Source organism: Macrotis lagotis, chromosome 8, assembly GCF_037893015.1.
Source record: "Macrotis lagotis isolate mMagLag1 chromosome 8, bilby.v1.9.chrom.fasta, whole genome shotgun sequence".
Lineage (NCBI taxonomy): Eukaryota > Metazoa > Chordata > Mammalia > Peramelemorphia > Peramelidae > Macrotis > Macrotis lagotis.
The window spans coordinates 83,021,157-83,033,773 of record NC_133665.1 but is presented as its reverse complement, the minus strand read 5'-3'; the positions used below and the strand labels follow the sequence as shown (position 1 = coordinate 83,033,773).

The 12,617-nt window shown below is 37.2% G+C and overlaps 1 protein-coding gene across 7 annotated transcripts in view; it reads left to right on the top strand.

Moving 5' to 3' along the window:
* BNC2 (basonuclin zinc finger protein 2) overlaps nt 1-11,972 on the top strand; it is a 514,203-nt gene extending 502,231 nt beyond the window's left edge. For 4 of the 7 annotated variants that reach the window (XM_074197559.1, XM_074197562.1, XM_074197558.1 and 1 more), the window contains one exon: nt 543-11,969. In XM_074197559.1, the coding sequence (XP_074053660.1) occupies nt 543-1,203 (661 nt within the window). In that variant the 3' untranslated portion in view covers nt 1,204-11,969. Of the gene's footprint in view, nt 1-542 lie in introns of all 7 variants that reach the window. The other 3 variants (XM_074197555.1, XM_074197556.1, XM_074197561.1) reach the window with 2 other exon arrangements.
* The last annotated feature ends 645 nt before the right edge of the window (nt 11,973-12,617 follow it).

The window sequence follows — 12,617 nt, the reverse complement described above, 5'->3', positions numbered from 1 at the left end:
TTAATATAATTTTCTCACAATTTCACAATATGTCCTCTGAATTTCTCTAAACAAAAGGAAAGGAAAACTCAAATACCACTTTCTCAGAGGGCATTTTTCCATTTCTTCTAGATTGTTCCAGTGTCATGTTCTAAAAGGCCTATTTTGAGGTCTTTTGCTGCTATATGTTCCCACATACTTGAATGTCACACACACACACACACACACACACACACACACACACACAGCAACCTTAGTTAAACTTAACAGATCAGTTACCTAGGTATAATAGCATGGTTTGGATTTTGAATCCAATGAGAAGTCTTCCTGTTTCACAAAGATACTGTTAGTTTAGAGCTCACCCATCACCACCTCCACTACTTATCCATCTTTAGCCCTGAGCAAATAGTAGAGATGTTTATGATTTTAAGATGGTATCATTGGCAGTGAATGTGTTTTATATGATATCTTGATGAAAGCAGAGTCAATTTAAAAATGCCCCCCTCTTTTCTCATCCCTCCCTTTCCCCCAACCTACCCACCCCTTCCCTCTTATTTTCCTAGACACAGTGCCAACATAAACTTGCACCGAAAACTGTTGACCAAAGAACTGGATGACATGGGTCTAGACTCATCTCAGCCCTCCCTTAGCAAGGACCTCCGTGATGAATTTTTGGTGAAGATCTATGGTGCACAGCACCAAATGGGGCTTGACGTAAGGGAAGATGCCTCCTCCCCGGCAGGCACTGAAGATTCCCACATGAATGGCTATGGGAGAGGTATGACTGAAGACTACATGGTCCTCGACCTGAGCACCACCTCCAGTATCCAGTCCAGCAGCAGTATCCATTCCTCCAGAGAATCTGATGCAGGGAGTGATGAAGGGATTCTCCTAGATGACATTGATGGGGCGAGTGACAGTGGGGAATCTGCACACAAGGCTGAAGCCCCTGCCCTCCCTGTAGGCATTGGGGCTGAAGTTCCTGGATCCCTCATGTTCAACAGTGTGTCTGTGAGCAATGGTGGAATAATGTGCAACATTTGCCACAAAATGTATAGCAACAAGGGGACCCTGAGAGTACACTACAAAACAGTCCATTTGAGAGAAATGCATAAGTGCAAAGTCCCAGGTTGCAATATGATGTTTTCCTCTGTGCGCAGCCGAAATCGGCACAGTCAGAACCCTAATCTCCATAAAAACATTCCCTTCACTTCAGTAGATTAGTTTAAGGATGGACACTTCAAATGCCAGCTCTCACCAGATGGCCTCCATGTTTGAACTGCCATATTCAGTCTATGTGTATGTGTGTGTGTATATATCTATATATATATATATATCTATATATATATTATATATACACATATGTGTATATACACACATATGCCTGTATGTGTGTACATATATACATATATTTTTTCTTTAAAAAAAAGAGAAAAACACTAGGTGCTTTTGGGTTTTGTTTTGTTTTTTTCCTTTATATACTTGGGAAAGGGGTGGGATCTTTAAAATGGGGGTAAAAACAAAATGTCCTTTAAAAAAAACACCACACACAAACTTGCAACTAGTCTCAAATTTATTATAAAATTACTTGGTCATCTCCAAAGAGACAGTTTGTTGTACCCATGACTGTTGCCTGCAAAAAAAAAAAAATGAAAAAAAAAACAAAAAAGAAAAAGAGGAAAAAAGAAACAAAAAAGGAATCTAATTGTCTTTGTGGACTTTAAGGCTTTGAGAGAACCTTCAACTAAAAGCATGGCAGATTCACCTGTAAATATTTAGCCTTGCGAGGCCAATGATGTAAAACAATTGTATTGATGGTTGTTTAACTCTTCTGTTTAATTTTTGCAGTTACATTCAAGCTGTTATATATGCAGGAAAATAATAGTTTGCTGACTAGCTCTATCCATTTATGTTAGCTTTAATGCACATTTTTAAAAGATACATGCTCTTGTTTTTACTACCTGCTAGATATAGTGGTAAACAGGTGCTGGCATGCTTTACAGCACTAGTCTGATAAAAAAAAATGTCCTGTACTATTACATAAATCCAGTCATGCACTTTTTTTCATACACTACAAGGGGATGTGTAATATCCATGCTTACTTTTTATCCTTAAACTATTGCCATACTCAGTAAGTGTCTTTTAAAAAAAATACACTTAGATAAAAATGGTCTGGTCAGTATAGGGCATGAATGCCAAACAAAAGTATTAGTATTAACACAAAACTGCCAACTTTGCACAAGTTTCCAGAAAAGAAAATACAATTAGTCACTCAACATAACCACAGGCCAATTTGTCGGCCACCAGAAAACTGCTTTTAAAAAAAAAATATAACACTTGGTGATTCTTTCAAGTGCCGAATGTTATTAGAATCAACACTGCATCTTTCTTGCTTATATGTTAAATTATATAAAAGGAGAATAGAATTATGTGGTGTGAGACAGCCAAGGCATTTATTCTTTTGAGGAAGGATAATATTTCAGGATACAAAAGCCCAGATTCTTCACTGCAGAACAAAGCTGAATACAGTAAAAGGGCTGGGTGCTCACTTCCAAAGCTTCAACCTTTGTTTAAAAAAAAAAAAAACAGCAACAAAACAGCAAGAAGTCTTAACTGGTTTATTCTGTTGTTGGGCTGTCTGATTTGTAGTGATCATTTCAGTCCTTGTATGATTAAGACCTGGTGTATGGATGTAATCAAAGCCAGTTAGTAGATGGCAGAAGCACGTCAAAGCTTTGCAAACATGTGCTGAACCTTATTAATTGAGCAACTTTTCCTTTCTGAAAAGTTAGATGGGAAGTGAGTAAAATAGGGTCTCTCACTGTGTAATGTTTTGTGTTTCCCCACATGATTCATCAGAGAGGAATGAATGAAAGTCAGACGCAAAGCAATTGAGAGTGAGAAAGGAGGGAGGGAGACTATTCTCCAAATCCTTTTTTTGTTTCCGGTGTTTACAAATGTTGCCTGAACTGGTAAACCACATTGGCAGCCTGAGCTACCACAACATACTGACTAAATGATGGTATTTACTTAAGTTCTGCCTACAGCCAAAACCATTAGGTTGTATATTGTAGACTGTTTTTATTGTTTGGGTTTGTTTTTTTTTTCCCCCTCAGTTAAAAAACAAAAAACAAGGAATATTTCAGCAGACAATACAAAACTAATTCAAAGAGAATGTATTTCTTTTCTGTATTTAATGGCCTAGAACATTTCTCTTATTCATCTGAAATTCAGAAATGCCCTTTGTTATGTGTTTTGTAATTCTTTTTTCTAATTTTCACATCAGCTTCCACTTCCGTTAAATTTGCCAAAGGAAACTGTCACTATGTTTCTTTTTTGTTCCTTTAGGTTTCATTGTACCTCACAGTATTTATTGTTTCCAAAAATAAGCATCATTATAATGCTGAGGAGTCAGTATTTGTTTTTGTAAAAATTCCAGAAACAACATGTCCAAGAGCTTTATCCTTCTTATTTTTATTTTTTATTGTTGTTGTTAATGCTTTGGGGTCCCTTTAGATCTTCCTTGGTTCTACAGTGAGAAAAAGACCAAAAGTATTACAGATACAGAAGAAACCATATTAAAAGCTACATATCAAAAGCAACAAATGTTTACAGTGAAAAGCTGAGGAACTACTATGACCATTTTAGGATTTTTTCTCTTTTTTTAAAAAATTTCCCACAGTTACTTGTCTTTGTTGAGCAGACAGAGATGTTTTTCTTTGTTTGATGCTATCCCTGTGAAAGATGGCACTAGCAAATGTGTGTTCTCTTCCTGTAAAGGAATCCATTCAGCATGGTCCAGACTACACTATTGTCCACCTCCACAGTGACTACATAAGCCAACAAAAGTTGAAGATTCAACCAAAATAACAAAAGAAAAATATACAAATATACAAATAGTCAAAATAAATGGCAAATTTGACTTTATTAAAAACATACTTTTGGGAGTTGTATTGAAAGGTATGCACTTTGGTTGAGGTATTAGAAATCATCTTGTACCAAATCAATGTCTTTTCCCTATTTTCTTTTAGCTTTGTGTCAGCCAAGAGATTTAGTGACCCCAGTGAATGAGTTAAAATCATGACTGTGAGTAGCAGGTCATATCAATAACTAAACAAGGTTTATCATTAATATGTTTGTCATAAACCATGTAATAGAATATATCCAGATTAGAGAAAGAGATCAGAAGAGACAAAGAAACTCTGGAAAAAGAATTCCCTCAGCATGCAGGAATAGAGATAAGCCCTGGATTTGACATTTTTTAGGCATTTTCCCCTGTCTGCTAATGCTGCTGGTCTACCCTTGGATCTCTTAAGTTATAGTAAGCTTGGAAACAGAGCAGGTGAAATGGAACAACATTTTTAAGTGAAAAGAACTGATTTTTATTAAGTTTGGGGAGGAAGAAGAAGAGTACCAGGTCAAATAGGAAATAAAATCCTGAAATCTTCAGCTCACCTTAAACTGACACACACCCATAGCTAGGCCTAACAGGTATTAGAACTTCAAATGCACAACTTAACTAAAACAAGTGTCTCAGTTCTCATTCAGAAGAGGATAGGGTGTGGAGAAGTCACATTTTAACCAATGAACCCTTCAACTTTCATATTTATGTCAAGTCTTCCTCTCCTTAAACCCTTTCACTAGAAGCACATTTGCTGCATGGAACTTTATGAAGATATAAATTCCCAGTGAAAAGAGGTTCAGCTCCCAGTCAATTAATTTCAGCCAGAATTTACACCACAAGTACAAAGTAGTGTGATTTTAGTTAATGTGCATGCTCACTAATTTTTAAACTTCCTCTTTTGACCATTTATAAACACACACCCATCCATATACATTTACATATATATATACATACATATATATATGTATATGTATATTTTTGTAAATACCCAAAGGGTTTATTCCACATTAGGGAATAATTCTGCATGCTAATTTGTTTAAAGGGAAGAACAAGAGAGACAAGAAAAATGAGAAAGAAACAAGAAAGGTTAATTTTGCCTAGAACTTTTTTTCTTTTTTTAAAACAAAAATGGAGGGTGGACCACAATATTCATAGTGAAATCTGTGTTCTATTATTAATTTATCCAATCATGCAAAACAACTGGACACATTACAGTCTTGATCTGGTTACCACATTCCATTCAGTCTGCTACATTCTAAAAATTAACACTGCCCAAACTTCTTGCAAAGACCTGCCTAATACTTTAAATCAAATCTTTCTTCTTCCTCCCCCATTGGTGCCACTGTGGTAACCAACACTGTACATGCCATGTGATCCCTTGATTATTGATTCTCAGTTCCATTCAGTAAGATGAGGGAGGCTAATAGACCCATTTATTTGGCAAAGGCCCATTGCCCTGGAAGTGCCAGGGATGGGCTACTGCCAGGGAAACCTTCCTTGCTTTACTCAGGGGAATCATGCACTAGGCTTCCACTAGATAAAATGTGCACTTTCATCTTTCTTTCCTCCACTCAAGATATGTGCCAACCAACTGTGGATGGAGCCTTGGAAACTTAAAAAGGAAAGAAGCCAGCAATGCAGCCAGATGGAGAGGAATGATCTGTGGTTATAATTTGACCTGAACAGTTCTAACTTGTACTTGGTTTCTTTGCAGTGGTTTCAATGGACTAGCGTAGTAAATACAATTGAATTGTAATACGTCACGGTACATCTACTGCTATAAAAAATACAAGTGTTACAGTAGAAATGTACTTTTTTCCACATAAATGTACCTTTGCTTTTCTTATGACTTCTCTTAACCTTTTTTTCCCCCTCAAAGAAATTCATTTATGTGTTGCCTATATTTTACATCACCAATCTTTTCCTTTAGTGGAATTGGGCATTTTTACTTTTCTCCTTTCTCTTTTTTATTCATTCTCTCCCTCCACACTTCTCCCTCTCTGTATTGTTACTGAGGGGAAAATATATGGTTCTTTTTAATAATTAAGAAGTAAGTGATAGGTTCTGGGAATATGTCCAGAGATCACAGAGTTCCCTTCTAGAGAGAGAGTGAAAGGTATATTTTTAAAAAATAACTCTGTTTCTGGAGTAACTAGAAGATACTGGTAGTGGATGAATGCACCTGCCCTTCAGGGTAGAAGTGAGGCCAGTGACTAAATCTCAAAGTACAAAGTTACCCGTTGTGATTCCCCATTTTAGGGATGGCAGCTTCAGTGACTATGAGAGAGAAGATGACAGAATCATTGACTCCAGAATGGAGGAAAAATGGGGGCAAATATTGGGAGTTTTCTGTATGGAAAAGACAAATCCATTGAAAGAACTCTGGAGTTCCTTAGATGTTAGTAGACGGGTATAAAGAGCACACTGAAAGGCAACTGCCATTCTCTGAATGGAAAAAGAATTCAGAAGTTTACAGAGGGAAAAGTTGCCTAAAGTCAGCTAATGTTTGCTAGTCATTGGTTAAAATGGTGATAAAAGCAGAATAGATGATGTGTCATTTTTGTTCAAAGCAGCTATGATTATACTATTTAAGCAGATAAAAATCTGATCAAAATGAAACCTCACAATCTACTTTTCTGGAGGGGGCCATAGGAAAAAAATTTCTTAATTCTCTCAATTTTTCATCCTTTGTTTTCACCCAGAGCTCCATGGTCTGCTGGCCTAAGCCTCTTATTCATTTGTTAACATAAATCCCTGTCTACCTAAGGCTCACTTTCCAGACTATGATATGAATTTCTAAATGTTCACTAACACTCATGTGCTGGACCATCATCATTTTACAAATTGAACCCTAAAATATTTCAGTTACCACTCAGTTTTCTTTCTCCATCTTCCATCCCCTTTTCAAGTTCCTTAGTCCTAGCCTTCACTGTATATTGAACTAAATTGAAGAGGACTAATAGGGGAGGGGAAGACAGATTCCTGGCAACAAATTCTTTTCTTTAAAAAAAAATCCAAATTCTTTGCCCTCACAGGGTTAAAAAAAAAGGAAAAAAAAGAATTTTACATTTATATTCCAGTAGGGTCAATGTTGTTATTCATTATACAATTATTTTTTTTTAAAAAAAAAGAAGCAATATGCTATACTTGTCATAAAAGTATTTTTTCATTCCTCTGCTCTAAAGTGTGATGTTGTAAATTCATTTGACCTTTCCTGAAAAAAAAAGTCCCTTTTTTATATAAGGTAGCAAGACAAGGCTCAGTGTGTAACAAATAGTGGACCATTACAAAACAGGGGAGAGAAAAAACCAAGGCAAGCAGCAAGAAGCTTCAGCTCAATTTCACCTCATATCTTTCTAATAACTTACTTGTCACTTTATTACCTTCCAGTAATGTGAACGCTGCTGACAAGACTGTCACACTAACAGCAGACAACACCCTCTCGTCCTCAGCCCCAGCTCCCCCGGCTACTTATTGCACTGGCCCTGAAGGGACACAAACTAATAGTGTGCTTTCAAGTTCAGCACTTGGCCATCAAATATAAAAGGATGCGTAATTGCCTGTTTATCCCTTGTGAAGGGGAAATTGAGTACAAGAACCAGACCTTCCCACTGAGTTCTCTGATGCAGGCTCTCACTTTAACAGTCTCTCTCTGTCTCTCTGTCTCTCTCCCTCTCGCCCCCTCTCTCTCTGCCCCCCTTCTTTTTACATATACACATCTGTAATGAGTAAAGGATCTTCCCATCTGGACATTCAAGCTATGTCTTTAGAAGCCCAAGACTGACTCAGGTCACACCTCTTAAAGCTATTAGGAAGATGACTTTTCAAAGGGCCAGGTAGACAATGCTGCCTATAAGGGAACTCATCTTTATTTTTATCTGCTTATTTGACATAAACAGACTGGCCACCTCTGCTCTGATTTACTTAGGAATGATTGAGTATGGTCTTAGAAGTCTTTCCTGAATTTGTACACTAAGAAAATAGCAAAAGTCATGTTATTTCTTATCAGAATCTGGGGGTGGGGAGGAGTTAATAAGGAAAATTGTTTCAAATGTCTTTCACCCTATATAAAAGGCATTGCCAAAAAAATATATTTTTTAAACAGAGCGTGACTCAAACAGATTGGTTGAACTTCAATAGAACATAGGAAGAAACATTTAATACATTCATACTTACCCAGGGTTCTCAGTATTCAGATGCCTTGTCCAAAGACTAGGATTCCCCTTGCCTATAGTATATTGTGTCCAAGTGTACTAATCATTTTATATCAATTCAGCTGGACTGACAATCTGAAAAGACCCAAGGCAGTAGGCCTTTGGCTTTATCCATTGATATAACATTTACTTGTAACATAGTATAAATTTTGTTTTCAAAATATAAATACCCTGCCTCTGGGGAATAATGATAAATAAATGGGCTCTCTGAAATGGAAAAATGCACTACAATTGAATCTATGAAAACTGAAGCTGAAGTCTTGAACATCTTGAACCAAATTTGGCCTGTGGATATTGGCTATCTTTCTTGCATTGTTGAACTGCCACATTAGGATCAAAAAAGTGACTAATTGGTAACTAGCAAATGGCAACATCTATAGGTATATAACATTTCCCTGATCAATTTGATTTTACCATAAAAATCATTAAAAAATTATAAATCTTGCCTTAATGTTGTGAAACCCCACTATAAGGACATTTGACTGATCATCATCCATTTATTGCATTTTTCTTGTGGAACCTAGTTGCCCTTGTGATAAAAGTTTTACCAAAAATCCTGTTTTCATGGACCCAAATAGTGGCAAGCCAGATATGCCTATATTTATGTTTAATTATAATCTGGGTTATTTGGCCACACAAAATGTCATATTGCTTCCAGCCTCAAAAAGATGGATCTGCAGGTCCATGGACAACGGATTATGATATCTGACTCTTCTCTGTCCTCATGAGTCCCCAGCTAAGCCCATCAGCCAAGCTAAGAAGTGATGAATAGATGTTACTTTTGAAGCTGAATTCAGAGGGAGGGGAAGAAATCGAGCAGAGGAACTGGGAAATGGGCAATGGGATTCTTTCTGAAAAAGTTGACTAAGCCTGTGGTGACAAATTGAAATTAAACATTTTGTTAAACAGTGACAAAGGATGTGAATAAAAGGATAGCACTTTGAAAAAGTCTTTGAGTTGGGAGGGAAGTTGGAGGGAAGACATTTGCTTTTGTGTGCTTTTGAAGATCTCTAATCTATTTCTGTATCTTTGAAACATTTATCCAAACATTCTAACAGAGCCTAATATAAAAATGTGGTTGCCAAATTGTAGATTCCAATTTAAGGGTTTTTATCTCCATAAGTAGAAGGGTAACCCATCTAAGAAAGTTCTATTATGTTTCCAAGAAAAGTTTATTCAGAATTTCTTCTATTAAGTATATGCCATCTTGTTGGAATCTTGGGGGTGGGGTTTGTGTATTATATCAAAAATGAAGAGAAACAGATGGCGTAAATATATTTCTTGGGGAAAGAGTATCTGAGTGATACACCTAGACTTTATGATGCTTCCTGTTGCCAAATGGGATGTTGAGATAATGCACAGTTAAGATGGCAAACTCATCAATTGTTAATCAGACTCTGCCCACTTCTGTTAGAGGATGCAAGGACTAAGAAGGTGACTCTGGGGAGGTTGTAGCTCTGGGGAAATGGGGAGGGGAGGGGGGAACTTGACTGTCTGCACAGGCAAAGTGATGTATCTGTGTGTATTTTTTAGGAAAGAAGTGAAAGAAAAACCCAAAGCTCTGTATAGTCTCTTCTACACAAGGAAAACTGACCTGAAATATTTGTCAGTAGAAACCTATCTGCCTTTCTCCTTTCAAGGCTAGGGGAGAATGCATCATTCCTTCCTCTTTGTCCTAGCTGTGAATTGGTACGGTAGCACTGAAAAACATTGATTCCTGAGGTATTGCTCTTGAGCTCCCAGACAATGTGCTGAGTTAATAGGTTCACTTGAGATGTATAAACTAGGGCTGATTGTTTATTTTTTTTTCATCTAGTACTCAATTTGGAGAATTTTTGCATGTCTTTGTACAGTAATCCAATCTTCTCATTGCTTATCTAAATCTCTCTTTACTTTCCCAGCATCACTTCCACATATCCATGCTTTCCTCCAATCTAATCCTACCCTCCCACCCAACCTCCTGAAAAGAAAAAAATCCCCTTCCTGATTCTTATTCCTTTGGAATTTTTGTGTATCCTATCCCACCCAGGGTTTACATAAAGTGAATAAGATGTTCTAGTATTATACATTAATCTGATTCGACTGTTCAGCAATACAAAATATGGTACACTGGCTTTCCTTTGTAAACTTTGGTTCTGAAGCCCTACAAAGTATGTTTGCCACTTTCCAACAGTTCTGGTGTAGAAAATGGGGCAAAATCTGGGAGGGAGACAGAAAGAGGGGAAGGTTGTGATATTTGAGACTTCCTAGTTTCTTCAGTATGCAAATCATTTGACTGTATGGTAATGATTAAACAGTAATACAGTCAGGGTACCCAGAGGAGAGGGAAAAATGTTGATTTCCAGTTTACTTCCCATGTATCCTGTTTGCTATATTCTGTGATTTGGTATTTCACTTATTTTTGTCCATTTCCCCTAAAAGGTAGAGGGGAAAGCTGTCTATTCTTTGCAGTAGATTCTAGCATTAAGGATTGAGCATCTAATAAGATGTCTAAGTTTATTCTTGGGGAAATATTTTCTCATGTACCCCAAACTCATTGATCATGGCTCAAGAATAGACCTGTTTGAGTGAACCCTGTATATTGTCCAACAGAAGTGGCCTATTTTAAAGAGAAATGAAATCTCTTCTGGGAGAAAGATTGCAGCAAAGGTATGTCCTATTCCTCTCCCAAGGTTTGGGGATTAGCCTTTTTTGTTTGTTAGTCACTTCCATGGGCTTTCCTGCTGAACCTGTTTGCAGAACTGAACTCTATATTACAAAAAAGATGAGATCACTGCATCAAGGGACAGGAAAAGCTTGCATCATGTTGATCTATAATCATGACATTGGTAGCTTTCATAAATACTGTATGTACCCTAAACAAGGTTTTTTGTTTGTTTTCATTAGTAGTCTGAGGAAATTAAAAGTTCTTTTTAATTTGATATTTCTTTTTGTTGTATTTTCTGTACTATAACTGTCTGCAGTATGTCTTTTGCATAAAATGCATAAGGGTTTGGGGATGTAAATGGAATTTTATTCATATTTTGTCCAAATACCTCTTGTAATTTGTATCAAAATTCTTGTACAATTTTTATATTAAAGATTTATCAATCACTGAACTCTTTATCCTCTTGATTTCACACTGACTTGATAAGTTCAATTATGCTTTTAAAAAATGTACTTGCTAGCTAATTCATACATTCTTACACATTTGTCCATAGGCTTTTTTTTTAATTTGCTTAAGATGATTAGAGATATCTCTTGCATCATCACCACCCTCTTTACTCTGGGATTATTCTAGAGTTAATACACTTAAAACAATTGTACATGTATTTGTTAAGTAACTACAATTAACCAGAACTGGTGGTAACCCCAAGGTATATAAAATCAAAACTGTTATTACCTCCCAGAACTTATACTCTACTTGGACAAAACATCAAGTACAATAAATAAGTAACCAATATGTTCACAAGAGACAATTTTAGGAAGGTGAGATAAAGAAAAACTGGATAAGGAATGAGTCACCTCTGATTTCCAGTCTTACTTTGATGGGAATAGTGGTATGGAATAATGGAGAGGACATTTGGAACATCTCCACTTGTTCAGCATGAATACTAGAATGATTCAATACAGCCGACCTGAAAAAGGGACAAATGGTTCTGTGTTTCATCTCACATGTCCAGGTAGGAGATATTGGGTTGTAATAAAATACCAGACAATCCCTTACTGAGCTCTGTAATACCCCTAATTTGAGTTCTTTTCCTGCACCCAAAATATTCTCCTGTGGGCCCCCTCATGTGTCATTGGGGAATCCTGGAATCTCTCAACCAGAGGAAGAGTGAGGAAACCAAGGAAGAGCCTGTGTCTGCGACCAGAGAAATGATTGGGTTTTTTTCCCCTTCACATTCATGGGGCACACTGCAGACAGAATGATGACTCTATTTTTTTTCGGGCCTAAACACTTGTGTTTCAGTTTGTATTCTCCTGGCAATGATTTTCTGCAGATCGTGCTTGTTATATCTGGAAATAAAACCAGCAGATGGGAAGATGTCATAATCGGCGACATTTCCTCCCATGCTCACAAGGCTGGAGGGACTGTGAAAAGGAGGCTGCATTATGGCAGATTTGACTCAGCATTGTTTAGAAATGGCATACTAATTCTATCTCTTCGGACATTCCTAGTTAAGAAGTTAGGCTAACCCATCCTTCAGCTGTTGGCTGGCTCCCCAGGCCAAATTTGGGGATGCAAGCAGTTATTTTCCTTCATCTGTCCCCAGTGTTGGATTTTCACAGATCTCTCTGGACATCCCTGACCTTTCTCTTTCTTGTGTGCAAAGCTTTTTCACCCTAAACCCTCCCCATTTTCATTTATCTACAAGCTGAGGGGTATTAGCTTAACAGACAAAATAGGACATCCCCTGGAAGGCCACTCACAAAGGAGGTGGGGAGCTTGTTGACTCTAGTGGTCTGGCTTTCATCAGATCCACATAAACAGCCCAATGAGGGACTGGATGACTTTAATCTATGACTGACTTGCAGTC